The sequence below is a fragment of the Protopterus annectens genome, chromosome 12.part0, assembly GCF_019279795.1.
Source record: "Protopterus annectens isolate FY-2018-M chromosome 12.part0, PAN1.0, whole genome shotgun sequence".
Classification (NCBI taxonomy): domain Eukaryota; kingdom Metazoa; phylum Chordata; order Ceratodontiformes; family Protopteridae; genus Protopterus; species Protopterus annectens.
In genome coordinates, this window is record NC_056746.1 from 942,715,973 (window position 1) to 942,742,814 (window position 26,842).

At 42.0% G+C, this 26,842-nt stretch overlaps 1 protein-coding gene across 1 annotated transcript in view; it reads right to left on the reverse strand.

Annotated features, from left to right (window-relative positions):
* STX16 (syntaxin 16) overlaps positions 1–26,842 on the reverse strand; it is a 379,775-nt gene that overhangs the window by 170,394 nt on the left and 182,539 nt on the right. The window contains exons 7-8 of the mRNA XM_044089972.1: positions 23,984–24,146; positions 20,068–20,159 (exon numbers count right to left, since the gene is read on the reverse strand). Of these exons, the coding sequence (XP_043945907.1) occupies positions 20,068–20,159; positions 23,984–24,146 (255 nt within the window). The remainder of the gene's footprint in view (positions 1–20,067; positions 20,160–23,983; positions 24,147–26,842) is intronic.

Here is a 26,842-nt window from a genome sequence, read left to right on the forward strand (position 1 = left end):
TTCAGGTCCCCTGTTCTTTTCGGCACCAAAAAGAATCTTGAGTAAGTCCCTAATCCGAGCTGGTCTGAGGGGACATGCTGGATGGCTCCTTTTGCTAGCAGCTTTTGGACTTCTGAAGCTGTGGAATCCCTTTGACAGGGTGGAGCATCTGGGATTCTCTTGGTTGGTGGGGGACGAGACGAGAAGGGAATATGACATCCTCTGGAAATTATCTTTAACACCCACTGGTCCTGGGTGATGCCTTGCCAGGCTCCTGAGTATAGCAAAATGCAACCCCCGACTGGCTCTGGAGAAGCACAGTCGGGCCCACCCATCAGAAGCGGTGGTAGGAAGAACTGCGAAAGGAATCATGGTCCTCCTGGTTACGCGGGCCTCCTCTGCCTCTAGGGCGGTGTCTACCCGAGTTACCACCCCCTCCCCTGCCTCTGGAGGGGGAATCACTTTGTGCATCTTGAAAAAACCTCTGCGGCTTTCTGAACCACATTTTCCCACATTTCTGGCCCTTTGGATAAGGTCTAGAAGGCATGGAAAAATGGACTCCCACGGTAGACAGGGTTTTTCCTTCCTGCTCGCACCAAGTGAGATATCCTTCACCTTGGTTCCAAACAACAATGAACCATCAAATGGGGCATTGGTGAATGTAGACTTGAAAGTCTCTGCAAAATTACACAGGAGCATCCAGGAGTGCCTCCTAAGCGAGACTCCTGAACTCGCTGCTTTACTCGCTCCGTCGGCTGTATGCGAGATCAGCCTCATGGAGGAGTTAGCAATGGAATTTAGGGTAGATATCTGGGCATTGACCTTCTGAGTCACTGCGTCAGAAACAACCATGCAGAGACTCTCCAAGCTTTTAGGAGATCTCTTTGGAGCCTTGTAAAATGTGACAAATAATTCAGTGACCGCAGGGTAAAGGCCGCTGAAGAAAACATACGCTTCTCATACCGGTACATGGTCCTTGACTCCTTGTTAGCGGGATAGATGGTAGATGAAGTCTCAGCTAGTTCCTTCTTGGTGGCTGTTGCCACCACCACGGCATCTACTGGAACGCCCTCTGTGAGAAATTCCTTGTCAGCGGGGGCGGAGAGAAACTTGTTGGGTCTCCTGGGACTGGTTCCACAGTGTCAGGCATTTCCCACACCCTTCGACAAACATTCAGCAGTTCATCGAACGGGGGAGAAACCCAAGAGGTGGAGGGTTGAGACCCAAAGGCCTTCAGGAACACAGACTCCTCCTCAGAGGGAGATTTGGAGGGCCAGTCGCCTCTCTGCTTCAAGATCTCCAGGATATCTGAGAAAGAGATATCTTCAGAGGATGACTTGGGGGACACCTCTGATTCCTCGAGGTCGGTGCCCGAAGTGATAGACTCATCCTGGGAGTCGATGTGCTTCCTCTTGCACACACTTTCTGGGGGGCTCCTCAGGCAAACACTCTGGGGAGACCTCAGAAAGATGGGAACCACTCATGGAGGTATCCTGAGGCCTTAGGTCTCCACTGTCCAAGGACAGAGGGTGATAAGAGACTGATACTGGTGCTAAAGGGGTTAGAGTGTTGGTGCCATCAGACGCAGCGGAGGACCTGGCTAGCACGCTCTGCATGACCTCGAAAGCTGATCCCCCCGGCTCCGAAGAACGACCAACCGTGGAAACCCTCGGAGCCGAAGGGAGAAGGTCCGAAGCAGAGGCAGGGCCCAAGCTCACCCAGCGGGAGGCTCGGAGCTGAAGAAGATCGACCCGAGACCTCTCCCTCGAGTCAGACCGAGGAACTATGAGCCCTGGACCCTGTGGACAGAGCCGACAGGGTCGGAGTGGAGATAGGAACTGAGATGCCAGGATGGACTACTGGAGCCGACGCAAAGGCATTAGACAGAACTGACAACTCTGGCTCCGAAGGCCGAGAAAGGCTTGGAGGAGGAACATACGAGGATGGATGGATGACAGGCTCTGGGGCAGAATGGGCTGGAGCCGAAAAAACTTGGCCAACACCGGTGATTGAAGCAGTCTCTGTACCACTCTATCCACATCATCGTCCGAGAGAGTCCTGGAGGACTTAGAGGATAAGGTCGGAGAACTGGACCTCCCTACAGAAGGAGACTTACGAGAAGGAGAAACCGGTCTAGAAACTGGAGACTGGCTCCGAACAAGTATCTCTGTCACCGGCTCCGAGAAACTGGGAGCCTATGTTGACTTAGTCAATTCACCCACTTCCTTCGGCCCCGAAACCAATGTAGCCGAGGAAGCTGAAGTAGACTTGGCAACTTTCTCTGGCGTCTCTGATAAAACTGATGGAGCCAGAGAGTGTTTTTTTTTGATTTAGAGGTTTTGTCTGCTTTAGAGGGAGAGGACTTAGAACTGGAAGCCCTCTCCAAGTCTTCTTCGAAGGAAGGTTTCAGTAATTCCTTCAGAATCAGTTTGTTCTTCCTCTCTTGAAGAACACGTGGGCTAAAGGCATGACAGAACACACAGGATTCTTGGATGTGGATAGCCCCCAAGCAAATCAGTAATAGACATTTTACATCCACACTTATCACATTTTTTGAAGCCTGAAAGCTTGTGTTCTTTTGTAACCTTAGACATATTGGTATGACACTGCACACAATATCAGCAGACAAACCCGACACGAACAACAGAAAAACCCAGGAACTATGTCTCTAAATTAAATGGTCATAGAACAATAAACACCACAGAAAGAAAGGACCTCTAACTTAAACGACCCTGACTAACAAAACAAGGGAGGACTATGTCCTCTAATTTAAATGGCCCTAGCCCAAAGGGACGGGGCAACACCGGAACAAGCACACACAGGGAAACTGGAACACACACAATTAGAAGGGAGGACTAGGTCCTCTAACTGAAATGGGCCTAGCCCATAAAAAGGGAGAAATGCAAACGGGACACCAAGACAAAAAGCCCAACAGGCTACACACAGTTTTTTTTATCACAAAACAGAGACTAGCTACAAAAATAGTTTTTGGAGTAAAAAACTACTAAAAAGTAGAAAAAGTTATACTTAGCCATGGCCAAGAGCGAGACCACGTCTGAGCTGTACGACCGTCAAACGAGATCTGGGAAAGGGAGCAGTGCAGCATGGGACACCTCTTAGCCATGAGCTAATTGAAGACTTCGAGTTAGTGTACGGCCGAGTCGGAGCAGAGGTTCGGCTCCGAACCCACGGGTAAGAATGTAGACGAGATTGGACTACATAACAAACTATCTTTACATAGTTTTTTCCACAAATTACTAAACTCAAATTCACAGAGCCTTTCAAAAATTACTAACAGCCACATTAAGGGGGGGTTTAGAATGCTTCTTTTCAGAGCATTACTGTTAAATTCAACTTCTTTCCCATTAAACAGCAACTTAAAGTTCAGTTTACGCAAAAATACCTTAAGGTCAAGAATTAAATCAGCAATATTCATTTTGACAGTAGAAATAACATTAAATCCTTTACATAGTTATTTAACAGCATGTTCATCAAATGACTTGTTGGAATAGTTATACAAGTAAAAGTCACCTTTTCTGTTGCTCATATTACTGGGACCAATGCCCTCATGTTCGTCCAAGTCTGGTAGGAATAACTCCTCGTTGCTTGATAATCCCAATGTGGGTTGTTGTTCCTCCATGATCGTCACTGAAATCCCCTATTCGACCTCCCCTGAGGGTAATTCTGATTCTGTTTGTTGTACCGTCGATTCCTTATCCTCTCCAAGCATCTCGGAAGCTCCGGCCCTAAAGGCACCCTGCTTGACATTTTGATCTTCTTGCACTTCATTCACTAAAAGATCATCTGTGGGTGGGATAAAGGAATTAAAGGCTTCGGATAGGCTAAACCCTTGGAGTAGTCGACGCGCTCTTTTTCAAACTTCTTTTCTTTCCTTTTTTGGATTTCAGCTACTATTTAATCTACAAAGGAAAAAATGTTGGTAAAGTTCTCTTTCTGTTGCTCAAAAAGAAGATCTGACATAACTTTTTCCAGGTCAATAACCTCTTTAATGAGTTCATCAATTTACCTCTGGCTATGTTTAGCCAGGACCTCTAGTAGTTCACATCCCTGGCGATCAAAAAGTTCAATTAGTTCCAGGTGTAAGGGTGAGTTTTGAAGCAAACCATTTGGGAACTTCCAGAAGCGAAGTCCCTTAGGCACCCTTTTTACTTTAACACTCTCTCTGAAATAGCAGTTTTCAACCTGAAGCTTTCGAATTTTCAATGACTTGTCTTTCAAAAGCTCAATGCTTTGCTATAAAGTTCCATTTTCTCTTGGTATATTACAATGGAAAGACAAAGCTCCATTTAAACCACATAGAGCAATTAATGTTCACATCACATACATCCAGTCTTAAAGCTTCAGGTGTTCTCATATATTCATTAACAAGAGAACTATAGTGATTCACATTACCGTTTTGTCCAGGGGGAAGGTAGGTAGCTTGAGAGCCAGTCGCAGATTTGTATCCTATGCAAACACCCATATCAGACACTTGCTGGTAAGTTGCTGAACCAGCTGAGTTAATGTCCCAACTTGTCCTGATAATGCTTCCAGTCCATGAGGTACCCGAGAATTGGTTCCAACATGAGAATTAACTGCAGACATAGTGAAACAAAACTGGTAAACCAAAGAAAAACACAATCCAGGCTGAAAGCAACCACACAGGAAACAGGATGAATAAAATTTTAATGTCAGTTTTAGACCTTTCGTCTGTATGTAGCACAAGACTTCTTCAGAAATATTATACTAATACTAAAAATCCATTAAGCTCCCTGCACCCTCATGTGGAGGCCTGTGTGCCCCCCCCCCCACTTTTTAAATATACCAATTCCAAGATTGCACTACAGTGCAGAAAAGGGAAATCTTCCCATTCCGCACTGTACGGAGATCTCCATTACAATGTTCAGACATTCGAAAATCCGATCATATGGTGTCGACCATATGAGACTCAAAATTTTGAATGTTTGAACATTCAATATTGACCTGCTGCTCAGGCTCCTGATTCCCAACCCCCTGCTTCCAAAAAATTTGATGTGTTTTATAAAGTGCCTGATGACTACAAGTTTCTGTACAAGTGCCCCTATTCCTTCTATGGTGTCAGTTGCTTCTGATATGCCCTCTAAATTGCTGCCTTCCATAAGTTGCTTCTATCTAATAAGGACAGCAGAATCATGGAGAGGCTGGGTATGAAGGTGTAGCCCTGAAAGCTAGAGTAGCAGAAGTAAACTATCAGACACACATAACTAGATAAGTTTTGGCTCTTTTCTCTCAAGCCTGTCAGACTATTTCAGATCTCCCTGGCTCTAAGGGGAAGACCTCTTCTCTTGCCTTGCTAGAGACATCCTCACAAGTAGCTCGCCATTCCACTGAATGCAGCAATGAGCCAGCTGATGATTCATCCAGGGCTGCTGTTTTTGGATCTGCTTTGAAGAGGTATTCCTGGCTCAGACTTAAGCTTTCGCCTGATGATATCAAGGCTAAACTGATGGATGTTTCTCTGGATAAGAAGCATTTTTTTTGGTGCTGCTGCTGCAGAGTTGTTTAAGTCCCTGCAAGAAAATGCCAAGGCCTCACAGGAGTTGAAGCATATTTTTTTTCCCCTGTGCCCAAGTTTTAGAGGAATTGAACTAATAAGCATGTGTGTCAGTAGACAGCCTCTTTCTCCCCCAAAGGTAAAAAGGGTGGTAGAAGGGCTCCCCCTGCTACGGCTACCCAAACTCCTCCTACTCAAAAGCCTCCTTTTCCTGATGAACCTGGTGCCGTCTGACTATCCTTGCCCTGTTCTTCTCAGTCACATTCCTGTTTCTCTATGTCTTACTCTGTCCCTTCCTTTTTGGCTAAAGATCACTCAAGACTCCTGGGTTCTTTCCATAATTCGCCAGGGTTATTACATGGTTTGTAAATATCTTCTCCTGTTTTTGAACATTCCTTAGCGTTCTCAGGAAAAACTGCCCTTTTTTCCAGACATGCTTCAGGGCCTATTGGCTCAGGGAACTATTCTGGAAGTTCCAGCTACTCAGAGGGGCATGGGGTTTTACTCCAAGATGTTTTCAGTCCCTGCGAAAGAAGGCACCTGGAGACCCATTTGGGATCCATGTTATCTGAACACCTTTTTGAAAATCCCTTCCTTTCAGATGCCGTCCCTTCAAACCTCGTTTCCTCTGTTTCTTTCGCAGCCTTTTCTAGTTTCCCTGGATATCAAGGATGCTTATCTACACATTCTTATTCATCCCCTTTTCAGAAAATTTTTATGTTTCTATGTTGCTTCCTGGTATTTTCAGTTCTCTGCTTTGCCCTTTGGCCTTTCTACTGCCCAAATGTCTTCACCAAATGCCTTGCTCCTGTGACTGCTTACTGCGGGTTAAGGGGGATACAGGTCTTTCCTTATCTGGATAATCTGCTTATTCAGGCCTTCTCTCTAAAGATTTAACTTCAACAGCTACACTTTGCTATTTCTCCCCTGCAAAGCCTGGGGTTTACCGTAAATTTCCAAAAGTCATTCCTGACTCTTCCTCAGGATCATGTTTTTCCTGGGATGCAGGATCCAGATTGTTACAATGCCGGCATCCCTGCCTTTTCCCAAGGCCTTACTTCAATTCTTTCAATACCTTCTTCCCCTGGCTTCAAAACTAAGCAATTTCTGAGGGTTCTGGGTTTCATGACTTTCACCATTTCTATGCTTCCTCTAGCCAAGCTCCACATCTTAAAGCTCCTGTGGGTCGGACTTCAACATTCTCATCCTTCAGATTTTCAAGTCCCTCTTCTTCCATGCCTCAGTTAGAACCTCACTGCTGGATTCCATCAGTTGTCCCCTCAACTCAGGACTTACTTTTCAGCCTCCAATCCCATCTCAGGAACTTTTCACAGATGCCTCTGACGTGGGATTGGGGGGCTCCTTTGGCCCTCTGAAGGTACATGGGTCTTTAGTCGATTAGACAAAAGAACAATCACATTAATGCCAAGAGATGAGAGCTATTTTGTTGGCTATTTGTGCTTTTCATTCTCTTTTTGTTCCAAGGCCCCTCAAGATTCTCAGACAATATCACAGTGATGTGGTATGTCAGCAAGCAAGGGGGAGCGATGTCTTATCCTCTATGCAGGTTAGCCCTTCAGGTTTGGGTACTAGCTATCCAGTTTCAGATGACGTTTTAGGCAGTCTACATTCCCTCAGATCAGAACATAGTATTATGGACCTGTTAAGAGAATGTGCCACTATCTCATGAGTGGATGCTTGACAGGGATGTGTTTCTGGACATTGTCCACCAGTGGGATACTCCTCAAGTAGATCCATTTGCCTCTTCTCTGAACAGACAATTTCCTGGGTAAATGAATAGACTGATTAAGAGAACTCATTAACCACCTTGGGCATAAAAGAAGAATTACTACAAAGGGACGCCCTGTCCTTAGGGAAAGATAAAAAAGGAGGAACAAGAAATAAGGGCTTGCAGTTTAGACACCCATGGTAAGGGCTAAAAGAAGAACAGTCTTCCAAGAACAATGTTGTAAAAAGGCTGAAACAGCAGGCTCAAAAGGAGCCAGAGTCAATTTTTCTAAAATAAAATTAAGATCCCAGAAAGGAGGGACAGGTTTCCTGGGAGGCCTAATGTGAAGGATGCCATTAAGAAACTGCTTGACCTCAAATCTAGAGACTAAAGGGGGAGATGAAGACAGACAAGCCAAGATAGCTGAAAGGTGGGGTTTAACATAATATGCCAACCCAGCATTGAGCAATTCACACAATTAAGAGAGAACCAAAAGAACATCCACAGTAAATGGATCCAGGTTATAAGAAAAACACCAAACAGACAATCTCTTCTATTTGGATAAGTAAGATTTTCTAGTAATGGGTTTCCTGCAGGACCTGAAGCACGTCCTCAGAAAAAAAGGTGTCTGAAGGGGATCAAAACTCTATCACCCACAGTGTTGGCTGAACAGTGGACAGGTGGGGATGGATGAGAGATTCCTTCTCTTGTGAAAGTCGGTTAGATACAGAAGAAGAGGGAACCAGTAATGTCTGGGCCTAAAGGGAGTTACCAGCAAAATTTTGGGAGCATCCTGTTTTATCTTGAACAGGATTTTCGGAATGAGAGGAAATGGAAGGAAGGCATAAAGAAGCACAGTCTTCCAAGAAAAAGAGATGTCGTCCACCTTCCAAGCCAGAGGGCATGGGACTCTAGCCAGAGGGCATGGGACTCTAGCACAAAATAGTTTAGAGGGGAGGCAAATAGATCTAATTGAGGAGTTCCCCACTGATGGACAATGTCCAGAAAAACATCCCTAGCATCCACTCATGGAATTGTTTTATGGATCTGCTCAGAGAATCTGCTAGTATATTCTGATCTGAGGGACTGTAAACTGCCTGAAAGGTCACCTGATACCAGATAGTTGGCAACCAAACCTGTTGGCTGCTTCTAAGGCGGTAGCTTTAACTTCTGAGTATAATCGTTAGGTAAGTAGTGCTGTAAGTAATTGGTAGCCTTACATTTTCTATACAACATGCAGTGGTGGTGGCTTCTGCCAGCAAGAAGGGCAAACCTCAGTTTTATATTTTCTGCTTTTTGTATTATTCAGTTTTTTTTTTTTTCATTTTCTAGAGTAAATTGCAATAAGGGGGAGGGCTTATTCAATTTTGGGAATTAGGACATTTTTAGCTACTTCCATATATACTAGTGGGGAAAGTAGGTGTGGGAGTACATAACAGTTGTAGTTGTGATGTTACCTTGGAAATCTTGCCTATGTGAATATTAAATTTTAATGCTGGGTCAAGAATTACACAAAGCAATTTTGTTTTGTAACCATTGGTATAACACTCTATTGCAGATCTGTTATGACTATTGGAGGTAATATAATCAATTTCCTTGTAGAAAAGAAGACCATGACATTAGTTTTTGATCTGCTGATTTGCAGACTATTGTTAAAGCAGTTATAGAGACTTGTAAATTAAGACTGAGTGGCCTTTTGCAAGGATTCGTGGGTTTAGAGAAATGTTTTATGACTGGGTAAGTAATATGTGATTTCATTTAGACAAAAGAAAAAGCAGAATAAACGAGTACCATGAACTGAATCTTGTGATACACCTGTGTTCAAGGTGTCTACTTCAAGCAGTGAGTTATGAGCAAAGATTTGAAAAGGTCTATCTTGAAGGTAGTCTTTAAACCAGAGTTAGAGGTTTTCACGAAAATAATTTTTTTTTTTTTTTTTTTTTTTTTTTTTTAAGTTTTTGGAATAATAGGCCACGGTTTATGGTTTCAAAGACATGTGTTATATCAACAAAAACACCTGCAGAAACAAGTCCTTCATTAGTGCTGGTATAGATGAAATATCTGGCAAATAGTGCTGTGTACCTAATACACCAATGCATACATTTTTGAAAGCACAAGACCAACGATAACCTTTATATGGAATTACAGAAAGATACAGAAAAATCCATACATACATAAAAGGAACAAAAGGTGGGTAAAATCCAAATGTTGTAATTTACTGTTGCAGTGTCTTTTCCTCAAATATCTTTTGTTCAAGACTCAGAAATGCAGAAAGCCCCAAAATTGAGAGACTCGAGCTCTTCATCAAAAGGGAAGAAAAAAAAACTTTGAAATTCTGCTTATATATTTTAAGTTGCTCTTAGTGACCTGTGTGGTGATAACTTTTTGGTTAAAACATGAACAAAAAACAGAGAAGCACAAAAAAATCCGTTTATATTATTTAGTTTTTTTTTTTCTGGGACCTTAGTCTTTTGCTTCATTTGAAGCTGTGGGAAGATTAATTATTACTGCATGTTTAATCATTATACTGCTTACTGCAATATTTTAGCATTGTTTATACATTATACTGCACTCATATTTAAATAAGTAGAACTACATACAAAATGTAGCATTTTGCATTATGAACCCAGTCTGCGACCTCAGTCTAGTAGCTTCATTCAGAGTTGTGGCAGGATTGTGATCTACTGCCCAGATTTGAGCCTCATTTAATCACTTATTACACAGCATTACTAGTACATTTCTGCATATTCTGGTGTCAGAGTCTGTGGTGGGATTCCAGTAGTGGCAGTATTGTCAATTCTGCTCCAGGATGTGTGCTTCAGTACTTTTTATAGCTGTATATACCTGCTTAAAGTTATACTCCAGTGCCTTTCTGTTTATTTTGTTACTGTTTTTCCCCCGTTCTTTAAGTCTGCCTAGCCCCTATTGGGACATTAAACTAAATGTTTCTGTAATTCTAAACAGGACTAGAGCTCCAGTCTGAATTTTCCCAACCTTCCCACCCTTCTCTTGTTGTGGTTTTAAAATACTGTGTCTTTGGAAATTAGATTATCATAAGGGGTGGAAGCCAAAGTCCCTCTCCTCTCCTCCTTCACTGCTACTGTCTGTAGTGTAGCTTATTTAACTACTTTCAAACCCATTGCTTTCAATATATCCAAAGCACCAAGTGTCCACCCAGCAAACCAGTACGGCACACTTTCAGCAAATCTCCCTCACTACAAATTGTCTCCTGCTCATTTTCCCAGAGCTACTACCCGTTTGGCGCCCTCGCCACACTCTGAGGGCCATGAGTTAATCCTGCTACATCCTTGGCAGGTAAGACATTTAGTCTACTGTTCTGCATGCACTTTAGTTAACTGTTTACAGTACTATTGTTTTACTTTTGTTTTATGTGTTGGTTTTGCCTTTAAATTATTCTAAAAGTCTGTGGCACTTGAAATTGTCTTGTCAAGGTAGTTTTTGTTTTATTGTAGCACTACACCTGCAAGCTATCTTTACTAGTGTTTATACATGAGGAGGTTAGCAGTACCCTACACATGCACAAATGCCCAAAAAGTAAATTTCATTTATAAAACTAACCTTAGAACTGAAGCCTGTAGCTTACTGTGGCTTAAACAAAGCCACAGAGGAAAGTCAAGCTTAGAGCAGCTATTTGGCACATTAAACTGCTTTACTACCATATCTTAGCATACTCTAATCTAGTCTAGTGCCAAACCCAGAGATCACCCAAGCAGACCTCTGTACAACCCAGTCCACAACCTACAGCAGCCCATCTAAATACAGGTCCAGACAACATGGATATGCAATTTCCATATGTCTCTCAGTCAGCTTGTACATCTTGAGACAATATAGCAATTGTCTCATGTTCACAGACAACCAATCCAATTAATCTTTAAAGAAACAAAGACAGTATGTGAGAAATGCACACATACAATTTCACTGAAGGCAGAAAATCTCAAAAACAAATAAGGTTGTTAAGAACACACACACACACACACACACACACACACACACACACACACACACACACACACACACACACACACACACACACACACACACACACACACAGTGTCAACCACACTCCTGGAACAACTTATGCCTAGGCACTAAAAAGCAATCTTCCCAAACTGCAAAGACCTCCTAAACCTATAAATGGCAATGTCTATCCTTGGCAATTTCTAAAGCACTCACCAAGAGCAACAGCAACCACACATATGCCTGCACCCAGTGCAGCACCAAAAGCAAAGCCCATAAGGCAAGCAAACACATTATCTAGGACTCTTGTCATAGTGGGCTCCACTGTATGATACACAGATGCCCAAATTCACCAGACTGAACAAGAGATAAAGTACAGTTTTGTACCTACCATAAATGTAGATGTCCGAACTGGACAGCATCTGCAGTCATAACAAGTGGGTTGTCCTGTCGTCAGGCAGCCCTGCAGTCGGCCGGATTCCAAAGTCCGGGTCCGGCTTCGGCTGATGTCGCACTCCACCCGACGTCATCTCTGTTGGTCTTCGGGTATATAAGCATCAGCCGACGCCATTTTCCTCAGTGTTTCTTGCCCCAGATGCCAGTAGCCCTCTTGCAGGCTAAAATTTGGATAGATGCCAATGTTTCCAAATAGATAGAGGTAAACACAACAATAAGCATATATGTACATATATACAAACAAATACACCATAAAAGACTCCCCGCCAACAGCTAGCTATTAGGAGGGTAAACACCCTAGGAGTACCACAGAGGGGGGGGAGGGAGGGTAATCCTGACTGCAGATGCTATCCAGTTCGGACATCTACATTTATGGTAGGTACAAAACTGTACTATGTCCTTCATGGATGCATCTGCAGTCATAACAAGTGGGTAGAATACCATAGCCAACTAGGGGAGGAGGATAAAAGTAGATTATGGTGTGTTTAGGATCCCTTGCAGTACAGCAGTGGCAAACCCTGCTCGGGATCTGGAATATAGAGGCAAATTATAATGCTTGGCAAATGTATGCACGGAGGTCCAAGTAGCCGCCTCAATAATGTCTTTGGTTGCCACTCCTCGTAAGAAGGCTGTGGTAGTGGCTGTTGCCCTTGTAGAATGAGGTCTTATGTTCTGTGGAATTGGTTTTCCATGGAAGGAGTAACAGTATCGTATGCAATTTCCTATCCATTTGGAGATTGTCTGTTTGGAAATAGCTTTTCCTTCCCTTCCTGTTGCATAGGCTACAAAAAGTTGGTCAGTCTTTCTGCTATTTTTGTTCTGTCCAAGTAGTAGCGTAGCTGTCTATGTACATCCAAGGTATGCAGTATTCTTTCCCTCTGTTTTGTGGGTTGGGAAAGAAGGTAGGTAGGTGGATTGCCTGGTTTAAAGACACTCTGGATACCACCTTGGGCATAAATGTAGGATTAGTCCTCATGGACACTCTATCTTGGTGGAAGATTAGGAAGGGTTGCACTGCCATTAAGGCCTGAAGTTCTGAAACCCTCCTTGCTGAAGTAATTGCTAGTAGGAAAGCAGTTTTCCATGACAGGTGTTGTAGGTCTGCTGTTGCTGCTGGTTCAAAGGGTGATAGTGTCAACTTTTCTAGCACAAAGTTTAAATCCCAAGCTGGTAATGGTGGTTTCCTTGGAGGTTTTACATTCTTGATTCCTCTGAGGAACTGCCTGAGCAAAGGGTGCGAAAAACAGGTGGATCAAAGCTGTATTCTGCTGAAATAGCTGATGCATGTATCTTGATGGAGGAGTAGGACAGGCCTGAATGAAGAAGTTCGGCCAGATACTCCAGAATGTTAGGCATATCTATGTTTGACACATCTTTTCCTCTTTCCGTACTCCAAATGACAAACCTTTTCCATTTTCCAGCATAGTTCCTTCTTGTTGAAGGTCTGCGGCTTCAAGAATAATGTCTTTAACTCTTTGGGAAAGTTCTGGATTAGCTGCTGCTATGTGATGTTCCATGCAGTCAGTTGCAGCGTTTTTAGGTTTGGATGTATGATGCTGTAGTTGTTCTGAGTTAACATCAAAGGCATCAGGGTATTGGCCACATATTGTTCGAGACATGCTCTTCAGTAGTGGGTACCAGTGTTGTCTTGGCCAGTTTGGAGCTATCAGGATTATCCTTGGACGTTCTTCCTTGATTTTTAGTAGTACCTTGTGTATCAAAGGAAGAGGTGGGAATGCATATGCTGTTAGGCCTTTCCAGTTGAAGGAGAGTGAGTCCACTTTCCATGCTAGTGGGTGGAATGTCCTTGTGCAGAATTTTTTGAGCTGGTGATTGAGAGGTGATGCGAATAGGTCTATCTGTGGCATTCCCCATTTCTTTGAGATGGTCTTGAAGATGTCCGGGTGCAGCTTCCATTCGTGGGCATGCGAAGTGGTTCTGCTTAATATGTCTGCTAGAGTATTGTCTTTCCCCGGTACAAATATTGCCTGTAACTGAATGTTGTAGCTGAGTGCCAGGGTCCACAGCTCCAAGGTCATTCTGCGTATGAATGAGTGCCTCCCTGTTTGTTGATGTACCACATGACTGTGGTGTTGTCTGTCCTTATCAACTGGCCCTCTTTGAGAAATGGTTTGAACTTTTGGATTGCCAGTTTTACTGCCAGCATTTCTTTTAGATTGATGTGCAGGTGAAGTTGATCCTGTGTCCACAATCCTTGCACGCATTTGTCCAGCATGTGGGCCCCCATCCTAGGTCTGAAGCGTCTGTTGTGATGGTCTGGCTTGGTTGACATCTGCGAAAGGGTAGGCCTGGGTTTGACTGGCATGCCTGAGCCCACCATAGGAACTCCTGTTTTAAGCATGGAATTAGTGGGATTTCTGTTTCTAGACTGTGTCTGTGTTGGGACCATAAATTCTTTAGGTACCACTGTAGTTTCCTCATATGTAGTCTGGCAAATGGGACCAAGATTATGCATGATGCCATGAAGCCCAAGGCCTGCAGAACTTTTCTTGCTGTTAACTTGTTCAGTTTTGTTAGTGCCAAGAAGTAAAGAGGAAGTTCTTTTGGTTTTCTGTAGTCAGGAATGCCATTTGTTGTACTGTGTCCAATTCCGCCCAAGAATGTCCTTGTTTGGGATGGTATCAGCCTTGACTTTTGTAAATTGACTGTGTATCCCAGTCCTTGTAGCAAGTAAATGACCCTTTGTAAATCTGTTGTCAGCTTGCTTTTGTTGTCCCCTTGTAGCAGGCAGTCGTCCAGGTATGGGTAAATTTGAATTCCTGTAGTCTGCAATGGGCGATTACTGATGCCAGGCATTTTGTGAATACTCTGGGCGCAGTAGATAAGCCAAAGGGCAATGCTGAGAATTGATAGTGCTCTGATCCTGCAAGAAATCTGAGGTATCTTCTGCAGATTGGTCGAATGGGGACGTGCAGGTATGCCTCCTTGAGATCTAGAGTTACCAGCCAAGACTCCTTGCCCAGCATGGGAAGAAGTTGCTGTAGGGTCAGCATTTTGAATTTTGGGACAATGATGTATGTATTTAAGGTGGACAGGTCGAGAATTGGTCTCCAACTTTTTCCTTTCTTGGAACTAGGAATAGTCTGGAATAGAACCCCTTTCCTTGTTCTGCTGTTGGCACTCTTTCCACAGCTCTCATGTTTGCTAACTCCATTATCTGGCGTAGAGCCTCTGTTTTTTGATTTGGAGGTAGATTTGGCATTCCTCTTTTGACTGGTAAAGTGTGGAAGTGAAACCGTAACCTTGATCTATGGTTTGTAAAATCCACTTGTCTTTTGTTATGTAGTGCCAGTTCTTTGAAAATAAGGTTAACTTTCCGCCTAGAGGAGCTGCTAATTGTTCCCTGGTAGGCGGATTTAGGATTAAGTCACTGTGGTTGTGCTGATGTAGTGGCAGTGGCTGTGTCTGTGCCTCTGTTGGTACCTTGCCACTGTCGTCCTCTGTAGGCACCTCCTCTGGATTGGTTTCTGCCTCTGGAACGTCTATTCCTGCCCCTTTGAAATTTTGTGGAGTCAGGAAAGGACCAATTTTGGCAGGCCAGTTCCTGCTAAACCTTGGGGTTGAACCTGCAAGAAATCTTTAACAGTTTGAACAGATTTTGCCTTCTCTTCCATTTTCTTCATAACCTGCTGGGCAGGTGTACCAAACAAACTTGTCTTGTCCATAGGAGCATCTAGCAACTTAGCTTTAACATGATCCAGTAAAGCTTGTTCCTTTAGCCATGCATGCCTTCTTATCACTGTGCCTGTCATGGCTGATCTAAATGAAGCCTCCAGTGCATCATAGCCACATTTTAAGGAATGGTTGCTAACCTGTTGTATGTTATTTACCATCTCTAATACATATTTCTTATCAAGAGATTCATCAGTGGTTAGTTTTTTTAGTTAACTGATCAAGCATAAACTCTTGGTATTGTATCATGTGAAACTGACAGTTTAAAGCTCTAGCTGAGAGAGTAGCTGAAGTGTAGACCTTTTACCCCATCTGTCTAATGACCTTGCTTCCCTTTCAGAAGGAATAGGGTTTTAGCTGTGGTCGGCTACTGCCTTGGGACCCTGGGATATAGTTTCTGGGTCTGCAAGTGGGGCCTTGTAAAGGTGGTGATGAGTATCTGGCACCCTGTAAAATCTGTCTGGTTTGGCAGGGGCTGGGGGTAAAGAATCTGGAGCGGAGCAAACATCATTGAAAGCATCATCCACCACAGAGAGAACAGGAGGTATAGCTAAGGGCCTGTGCTGTGGGAGGTGCAGAAAGGTCCTAAGTCTTTTTCTGGAGTCTGAAAAATCCTGTTGCTGCCATTGGAACTGTTCTCGCATGGCCAAGGTTTCCCCAAAGGAGAATTCTTCTGGTGGGGAAGCAGCTGGAATGGATTCTTCAGCATCAGAATCTTCAAAATTGGAGAAGGGAGCCTCTGGCTGGTCAGTTATGTCTGATTCATCAGCAGAATCATCAGAAGACACTGGCTCAGGGGGCTCTGCCCTAGGTCTCTTCTCTGGGGGCTGAGAGGCCCTGTCTGGGTGAGATTGAGATCCTCTAATTAAAGAAATTAAATCTTCTGCCAAAGAAAGCATTTGAGAACTAGAAGAGGGCCTGGATGTGGCGGGTTTAACAGGCACTGTTTTAGTAGTCTTGGCTGCTTTAGCCCTGGCGAAGGCCTTAATGGACATGGCTGCTGGAGGCCTAGCAGCACCACGTGCTGGGGTAGAGACATCCAAGGGGATGGTGTCTGATAAGTCAACCACCGTAGTGCGTAAAATTTCTGAGGTCGATTCAAGAGTTGTAGCAGGGGCCTCAGTTGTAAGAATAGGTTCAGCTGTACTTTGATCAGTTTTCTCGGTTTCGGCCAAAACCGAGACACTCGCGGTTTGCTTTACCGTGGTTTCGGCCGAAACCGCGGACCGCGAGTGTCGGTCTTTATCTTTGCATTTTTTGGTAGATTGGGTAGTCGGAGGATCCGACGGCATAATGTATGCAAAATCAGAACCGAAAAACTGTTCTGCAAACTCCGACCGACGCCTAAGCGTTCGTCGGTTGAAAGAGGTACAGGCCGAACAGGCTGCTACGTCGTGGGCTGGGCCTAAACAAGGCAGACAGTAAGAGTGGAAATCTTTATGAGGTATTTGTTTCCCACAGGTTAAACAATTGTTAACTTTTTCTGACATCGGCTGAGGCAAGAAAGAGTCCCCAACGGGGTACTTAGCTTTAGAAGTCTTCGAAGTAGTATTCGGTAGAAGTAATCTCTGGATCCGACCGACCGGCACTTGCGAACAGCTTCTGCTTCGGGCGCCACGCGGCAAGAAAGACTGAGGAAAATGGCGTCGGCTGATGCTTATATACCCGAAGACCAACAGAGATGACGTCGGGTGGAGTGCGACATCAGCCGAAGCCGGACCCGGACTTTGGAATCCGGCCGACTGCAGGGCTGCCTGACGACAGGACAACCCACTTGTTATGACTGCAGATGCATCCATGAAGGACATCAGTTGCTTATCTGGAGAGAGAATCCACCAAGTTACACATGCACTCAACTCACTACCTATTCTATCATAGTTCATGTGAGCATTAATGACCTGAAATGCACTTCCTTGGATTTTGTGAAGAAAGACACTGTTGCTCACTCTCTCTCTCTGAATGTGTGACTCAGGCAGGTATGTACCTTGCACTTAGTAGCATTCTCCCTTCACAAAGGATGATACCACAGTGCAAACAAGAAATATACTTCAATAACTGGCTTAGTTTCAGGTCTCTTTCCAGGGAGATTCAATATTTGTCAGCATGGGACACAGAATGGAGAACATTCCAAAGCTGGTTGCAGCAGCAATTCTTCAAGGTGGGCACATCACAACAAACAATTTATGGGGGATAAAAGACCATTTTCACAATACAAAAAAACTATGTCTAAATCTGTGCTGGTTCAAGTGGGACAGACAATTTTAGATGAATTGCAAAAGCATGCTAAAGGACATTAGAATATGTCAAATGCCTCAGTTTCAGGGGGAAAAAAACATGAACAAAAAAATGACACTTCCAACGATACCATAACTCTAACCTGAAATCATCTTACACAGCCTTGTGCATTATGCGCCCAAGTGTCTTCACACAGGACAAACTGCCTACAAACAGAACAAAGCAGCTGCTGCTTGAGCACTCATTACACAGCCTACACCGGTTTGTGGCAGTAGAGGCACTTGGGTACAGAAATCATTAATGTTATGAGGACAGACAGTGGCTACTTCAGAACCCCCTGGGGTAGACAGTCACCTTGCTCAAGGAGGTCTTCATAACCCCCTATATTTGTTTTCACTAATACCTCAAACAAAAATTAAAAATTAGATGCACATGCTTACATAGCAAAGAGAAGCAAAATCAGTACATGTTCAGCTATGACTACAGACCAAGTAAGTACACAAGTTACCAACGCTTTCAAGGTACAAGTGACAGTCCACAGTAAGACACACAGGTGTGAAACAGAACAATGAATTCTTCTAAAGGAGCACTACACACTATGGACTCAATGTCAGGGCACAGCAAATATCTGTGAGGTTAAAGTTATTTATTTAGTTACACACACTGTTGACCAGGTTTAGACCCACTGGGCCAGCAGCCTCTTTTCGGGGGAAATCTGAGCTGGTGTTTATTCAAATGAGATGAAATTCTGACAGGGCACCAAGGATCGTCCCTACTCTTTTTTAACAAGTGCTGTGGGATTTTTTTATGTCAATCCACTTGAGTTACTACCAGTTCAGGCAGATCTGAACTAATCTTTAGCAGAAGGTAAAAGTCAGTTGAAGACATAATCCAACCTGACTCAACAGGGCAAACCCAATATTATCCAAACTATCCTTTAGCCAAGGACCACCTGACTGCTATTAAGCAGCTATGCACTTGCAGGTACAAAAAAAGGATACCTGCTCACACTCACATGCAAAACTAGTTCTAATCCAAACCTCGAACAGCATCACAATTAGGGAGGTGGAACAATCATCAGTGCTGAAAAATTGCTGACTGGGTGAGAACGCAGTACCAGGATTCATTTAAGAAGCTGTTGGTGCTATTGTGGCTACATAAGTAAATGTGTTTAGTAGTTGTGCGCATTAGTACAGAAAAAAATTGCATTAGTTCTTTGCTTCAGTTTAGAGGCTATTTTGTTTTGTGTTTTTTCTGGTCCTCAACTTCTGGTTAAGGTGGTGCCAGTCTGGAGTCTGCCCAGGGCACCAGTTGACCTAGCTATGGGTTTATGTCAGAAGGCATAGACATAACCTCATCATTTCCTCCTAAACAGCCACTTACAATGCACTAGGCTAGCAGTATGTCATGTCAGGAGTGAACTACTGTAGCCTTTAACAGCAGTCATATCAAACTACAGATTTGTCAAGGTGATTGAGCCAACTAGGACAGCCACATATCCATTTTCTTTTTTAGACCATCAAAAATCAGAATGAATGGTAGTTTGGAGATTACTGTACAATTTCCAGTTTTACATTCGGCAGCACAAACCAAATGGCAGAGTTTGTAAAATGATACATAGAACTGATTTTCTTTTTTTTTTTCCTTTTTTTTTTTTAACAATGGCATCACTTTAATACAATGCCATCAAGTCCAAGACTGGCTACAAAAGACAAGAAAAAGATAAAAAGGGCACATCATTTGGAGGTGGCTTAAGTCTCAAAATGGGCATGAATAGGCGGGAAACGTGTGGAGAATAGGAAAGTTGGGGGAGTTGTAGGCCAGGGATCTGGTCAAGTTTTTGCCTTGGCAAAAGCTGACAATCTTACAGCTAGCTTATAGTGAGGTTTTAAGATGCAATAAGGAGGCTAATGCACATGTGGATACTCTAGTCTTGATGGGTGAAGGTGAGGGAATTTGAGGAGGTATGACTATCTATTGGCCACACTCTCTCTCTAAAACTATATTTTGTTTTGGTCTAAAACTTCCAATAAAAGTGATTCAATGCTGGCTTTTATTTCTCCAACTCTAACAGAAGTCAGATGAACAAAGGAAAACAGTTCTCTATGTTTATTACTAAATGAGATCTACATTTATCAGCAGTATGAAACTCGGGTCATGCAAAATACATGATCCAACTAATTATATCACTGTAGAAATTTTCAGTAAGACTACAAGTCTTACCTTCCCATCTTTTTTTTTTTTTTTGATATACTTAAACTGCCTTCCTACTTCGCTTTTGCTTACAGCCTAGTCTGTGACAGCAGGGTGGGAAAAAACCTCAGTAATGTTCCTAATTAACTCATCCTACCCTTATTAAAACTGAAACAAATCAGATATCAAATTAATACATTTACATTATCAGATTAATGAAACACTCAATGATTATTTCACAGTCTACAACTCGCACTGTGTTTCTCCTTACCTGTTCATAGAGGGCCATTTCTTCTCCATCATCTATCAATGGTATGGAGGTCTCAAAAAAGTGCTTTGATCGTTCTTCTCGATTTTTCATTCCTGAGAATGACAAAAACAGCACAAACATTTTAATAAGTGGATCATTTCTATATGGCTTCCTACTGAAATGTTGGCACTCGAAATGACGATTGCTGACAAGCCAAAAAAAAAAGACAGATTGAAAACACAGGAAAGCGCAAATCTTGACAAACCACACTTCTCCTTTAAATTTCTTTTTGAAGGGGGGAAAGCCACCCTCACACCCCCATGTGAAGGGCAAGCTCCCCAAAGTTATACACACCTAATCCAAGATCACCATACGTTGGAGAAAAGGGAATATTCTGACATATAGCATCTCGTACATAATATATGTAAGTCCGATCTTTCAGCCTTCATAATATATATGTCTGATCTTTCAGCCTTTCAGTCTCAGCATTTTGGGACTCGATCTAGCCGTCTCGACATTTCAAACGGTTACCTTAAGGGCTATTCAATTCAAGTTAACAGTCTCTGAAGCTACAATTCAAACTGTACTAAAATAAAGCATTTTTTTAGGTGGCTGTACTGCAGGTGGATCACTTTACAAATTGCTGTCAAAAAGTTCTCAGATAACTATGCAGTACTTTTTGAATTAAATGCAACACAGGCAGCATTTTTCATCTTCCACCAAATGTTAAAAAAACAGGATATCAGTCACACATTTGATGATATCTACATTGACAGGGAAAAGGACAAGGTTTAATGGTTTCATACTTACTATACAGTTTTGTGTTTTTGGATAACAAGAACGTGCCCACAATAACACCATTACAGAAATATGGAATAGAAGCAATGTAGAATTCAGGAAATTAAAGTAATAAAAGAAAGCAGAGTCTAAGAACAAGTCATTGTGTATTACACAGTGTCTGCCCATCAAATATACAAAATATGAAGACTTAAGCAAGTGAGCAGCCATGACCTAGACTGTATGCAAGTGGTGCAACCATCACAAACTCATTTGCCCACTTGACCCCTCCTCTACAGCCAGCCCACACTCAGCTGACTCCTCCCCCACAGCTAGCCCACACTCAGCTGCCCCTTCCCCCACAGCTAGCCACACTCATCTGCCCACTCTCCTCCACAGCTGTTGCACACTCATCTGCCCACCCTCAGCTGCCTCACACTTTCTTATCCTATCTCGGAACCAGCTTCAAATGTATGAAATATACTACATCTTTCTTCAGGTATGAACAACACAGATGAGTTACTATTAAGTACATTTCCATAACCATAAGATCAAAACAATTAACCAATTAGATACTGTGAGGAACAAAACTAGATAGTTACAAAGTTTGACAATGGAAACATTTAAGAATATACAATCGAAGGACAAAGTGCACAAAAAAGTGGCTACTTCTCAAACTTGGCAGTCAATCTACATTAATTCCTGAAATTAGGTGCAGCCAATGTGCCAAACCACACCAGAACCTAATAAAAATCCAATGGCACAATGAGTCACCCTCACGAAACAAAGTGTCAAACTGAATAAAATTTTAGTAGTCATTTTTCAATAAATAACCAACAAATTCACACTTTTGTTCACTTCAATGCCTAAACTTCATCAGAAATTTCAGTCAACCTACTTTCAAGTATGGGTTCTAAGAAACACTATCATTCAATCCATATCCAGTAATACTAGAGTCTTAGCTTCTACCCTGACTCACATAACAGTAAACTGTTTCTATAAATACCCCAGAATACGGCTGTCATGTTTTTTTAAAGCAGTACTCAAACCTGAAGCATGGTCCTGTTTCAATAACTAAACAAAGCAATAACAGATTTGCAATTCTAGTTATACAAAAGTTCACACATGTGACAGACTGGGTGAATATGCCACGCCCTTTCAGTAAAAATGGAAAAACTTCAATATGCTGAGTAAATTTTTATGTTTATTTCAATAAAACTGACTTTTTTCCTTTCAGTAAATCTTGCAGCGTCTAACTGCATAGAATGCAAAAAATATGAACTATACAGACTAAGCAATTGCAGCGGAAACACAGTAAAGCTACTAAAAAGTGTAATTGACTTCTTAAATTTGCACATACAAACCTGACTCCATATCAAAGGATGCATTATGGAGTGGATAAAGCTACATGTACTGCAACTAGTTATGACTGTGTCTCACTGAACTATTCTGTTCTTAACATGGATGCCAAGATTCAACTCTTGGGCTTCACTGTCAAGGTGAATTTCTTGGCATCCATGCCTTGAACACATAACAACAAGGTTATCATCTGAGACCTGATCATAACCCTTCATATTTACATATACATACACGCGTGCACACAAATCACACACCTGCATATATCTATGTCAAGCTAAACATGTATAAAAATAACATTACCTCTAACAAAATCTGATAAACCGTATTAAGTGGCCAAACAGAAAAGATTTAAATGAGGAGCAGACAGATCCCTGGATTCACTTTAATGTTAGAGCAAGCCAGATGGCAACTTTTCTCAATTAAATGAGGACGGTCTCCTTATGCTATTTTTTATCAAGAATCTTTTAAATAACTTGGTAAACGTTATCACTTAAAGAACACCCAAAACTGAAAATACTTTTCTGCATTACTAATGTCTCTGTATCAAAGTATTCTAATTTGTTATACCTCAAAATAGTCTGAAAGGGGGCTGCCATGGGTAGCATAATTTTGTTTTACAGTCAATGTCTTTGCCTTCCTGATGTTGCAAATGGACAGAGAGAAATCACTATGATGAAAAGGTCATTTATTGTGATTCTCTCGCTCTGTCTCATCATCATTTTACAAAAGTACTGCGACTTCTTACTTTTGCCTACCAGCATCAATCTGCATTTTTAATTACTTGGCCAGTAATGAAGCAATCTCTAATACAGCATTTTAAGGATTGTTTGAATGACAGAATTGAAAATGTAGCCAAATAGTTTTTTTTTTTCAAAGTAACAACTGTAGCCCTGTGTAGTTCAGTGTTCAAGTGTGAGAAATCTGAACCCTATGATTAATAGGTGTTATATGGGTTGAGATGGCTTGTGTTGTTAATGCTGTGGCTAGAATCGATCTTTAATCTTTCTTCCCTAACTCAAAGACTTGTCTCAACAAAACACAGCATGCAATGCAAAAATGCTGCAATAAAACACCAGAAGAAATATGTAAATGAAATACAGTGCAGAAAAAAAGGCAAATACTGACAGAACACAAGATCAAGATGAAAGTATTTTCTTTCTTTTTTGAATAAAGGGAAAGGCAACGAAAGGCAACTAATATGTAATAAGAAAAAAAAAAGTGCGAGTTATGCATTTTTGTCCATTTGCATCTGAAAACTAAGCTTGAAAGCCTTACTTTTGTTCATACTCCAGGTTACACTATATCTGAGGTGTGATGTTGCTAAGCTGTGACTAATACCTTATATTTAAATGCCACAGTTTAAGAGCCTTTATTTTTATGGACTTTGTAGTTCGAAATAAGTGACCTAATCTACTTACTCTGCTACCCTTAGTAGCCTTCGTGATGTAACTGATGATGAGAAAATGCAAGAAAGACAGGCAAACAGAAATAGGTCTAGACATAAAACAAATTGAATAGATACTTTTCTTTTGTATGTGAAGTATTTAGTGCTGGATTATAGGGAAGGAATATCAGTTTGCGGAAAGAAACAACATTTGGGTGGAGTTCTCTTTTAATTACTCACTCCTATCTCAATGGAAATTGGACACACAAACATTAGATTAATCTAACAGCACTAAATGTTCAGTGTTTTTGCATTATGAAAGTCTTAGGACTACAAGACTGCACCACTGCTTGCAAACAAACAAACAAATACACTACCAGCATTGTGCTCGCACATTTAAACAAGATGCATACTTACGTTTCAGATAATCGGACTGTGAATGCCTGAATGACAATGAGAGATCTTGAAGAGACTGTGCTAAAGATGATACTACATTCCGAAGGACACGTTCTTCTTGCTCTGTACAACTACGTGCTTTGCTCTGTAAGTTCTGGACTGCTCTCTGACACCTATGAAACAACTTGAGGGAGAAAATACAATTAGTGTGCAAAAGGGCAAAGTCTTTACAGCAACATGTGGACTTTAAAACAGACATTGCTTTATCCTAGTTTAAGTAATTTATTAACATCTTAGTAGGACATGGGATACAATGAGCATGTGACCAATGCAACTGCACAACAGCTTTGAAAGCTTACCAAAAATATAGGACTGAAATCATGTACAAGTAAAGTGGCAGTCCTAACCAGTTAGATATTTCTAGACACTACTATGTACTCTCCACAACCTTTTCTGGTAGAGTAAGCACTTTGAATTAGAGCTACCACATAAGGAAAAGGGAATGCGGGGCAACATTGAAACTACCTCAAGTTAAATAGTAGATGGATGATACTGAAGTGTTTTGTCATTCACTGAAGAAGGGCTGAAGGGAAAGTGTATAACACAGAACAAACAAACACTGCTTTGGTGGGTAGTTAATACATTGCCGAATTACAATATCATTTCAGATTACTGGTTGCTAATCTAAGTTTCTCATGCAGTCTCACAGCCATGTAACCTTCTGCTCTAAAAGAGCTCATAAGGTACCCAAACCACAAAAAAAACAGGCACAGATATAACCTGCATTAGGGCTGAAGGAGACTGAAAAGATGCTCTTCACAGAGATACAGAACAGTGCTAAATAAACCTTCCAATCACAGTATTGGTGCCAATGGCACACATACTGGTACCAAACATATTTTATTTTACTTTTGTTTACTGTGTTTAGTCTAAAAAAACTTTTCAGTGGGCGCCCGGGAAGAAAAGCTCCAACATATTACACGTTTTAAACAGACATTCAGAATATACACAAATAGACATTAAGTAATATACATTTGCTAATTAGATTGCACTCATACGGAAGTAAAGGCAACTATTACAGTTGCAAATATACTTGTGCTTCCATATTGTACTTACCCATATTAATGCAAACAAACCTTTAAATAATGGAAAGGATTCAACCAGAATGTCTAATGCCACCAAATTTCTACATCATGGCAGTGATGCAACTGACATGTGCAATGGTAGCAAACACATTTTTACACTGTGATACGGATGAAGCTAGAAGGTAAAAAGCATCAAATAAATTCAACTTCACTGCAGGAATGCAGCTGGCATGTGCAAATGCATCAGATAAAATCCATGCCTCACAGCACTAATTCAGATGAATGCCCACTGGCCCCCCAAAAATGTATATATCATGACAAGGATGCAGCTGGCAAAAAAAACTTCACAAGGACTGACTTTATGTCAGATGAAACAACTGAAGTCACAGTGGGCTGCCAAAAGCACCACATGCTTCAGAGCATGCAATAGTTCTTTAGTGATTACTCTGCATACAGCCATATATTTTATTTATTTATTTATTCCAGTTTGGTGACCGGGGAGGTCCACTGGGCTAAAAGCCCATTTTCAGTGGAGGCCCGGGGAGAAAAGCTCCATAATACAATGTTACATGACATAATAATCACACAATTACAAAAGATAAATTGATTTACATACAAATTAAACATTGGATGATTACAGAAACAGTCCAGGAGGATGATAGGCAAATTGCATAGGGATGGGAGAAATTGTTAGTTACATTAGCAATGTAAGACAAATATGGAAGGTATGAAGGCTAGCCAGGTGAGAACGAAGAGGGAAGCTTGGCAGGTATAGAGTGAAGTGTGCAGTTACATTTTCGGTGAGTATGCAAGTAGGAGAGGAGTTTAGTTTTGAAGGAGTGTAGGTTGTCACAGGTCCTCAGTGTGGAGGGAAGGGCATTCCATTTTTTAGCAAGGGAAAAGGAGAGTAAAAGTTGACCGGCTGGGTGTTTAGGTTTGTGGATAGAGATGAGGTTTTGGTTAGAAGATCTAAGGGGTCTGGGGGGGGGTGTAAGGTTGGAGGATATTGGATAGTGCGGGGCAGAGGGTGGGTTGAAAGATTAATTTGTGGGCTGAGACAATTTGGAGGTAGTCTAGTTGATTGGGGAGTTCAAGCCAATTTAGACTTTGTAGGGATGTGCAGTGATGAGAGCGTGAAGTTGCCTTAGTGGCAAATTTGGAAATTTTATTGTAGCATACTTCCAGTTTAGAGTTTAAGGTAGAAGATAGATTTGTAAGCTGAGGGGCACCATATAGAAGAGATGGGAGGAGATATGTAGTGGCTAAGGTACGTCGGGGAGAGGAATTGACTAGTTCTGTACAGTAGGCCGAGTTTTATATGGGTTTTCTTGATGTTAAGTTGGATATGGGTGTTGAATTTTAAGTGTTCATCGATTGTGACCCTAGGAGTTTAGCGGAGGGAACGGTGTTAATGTTGGAGTTGTTAAGGCAAGAAATCTGAAATGAGTTTTTTTCAGTGGTGGAGAATTTTGAGTGGGTGAAAAGAAGAATCTTAGTTTTGTTAGCATTAAGTGAGAGGTGATTTTGATGCATCCAATTTTCAGTGGTTGTGAAGGCGGTTTGAGTTAGAGATTGGAGTTCTTTAAGGCTGGGGGCAGAGCAGATCAAAGTAGAGTCGTCTGCGTACTGGACAATTTTGGTATTGGGAATAGCTTTGGGGAAGCCATTAATGAAGATGTTAAATAGCAGTGGGCCAAGTTGGGGAACTCCTGTGGGGGTAGGAAGGAAGCTGGAGGAGGCTTGGCCCCATTTCATGGCTTGGGACCTGTCAGAGAGGTAGCTGGAGAACCGGGAT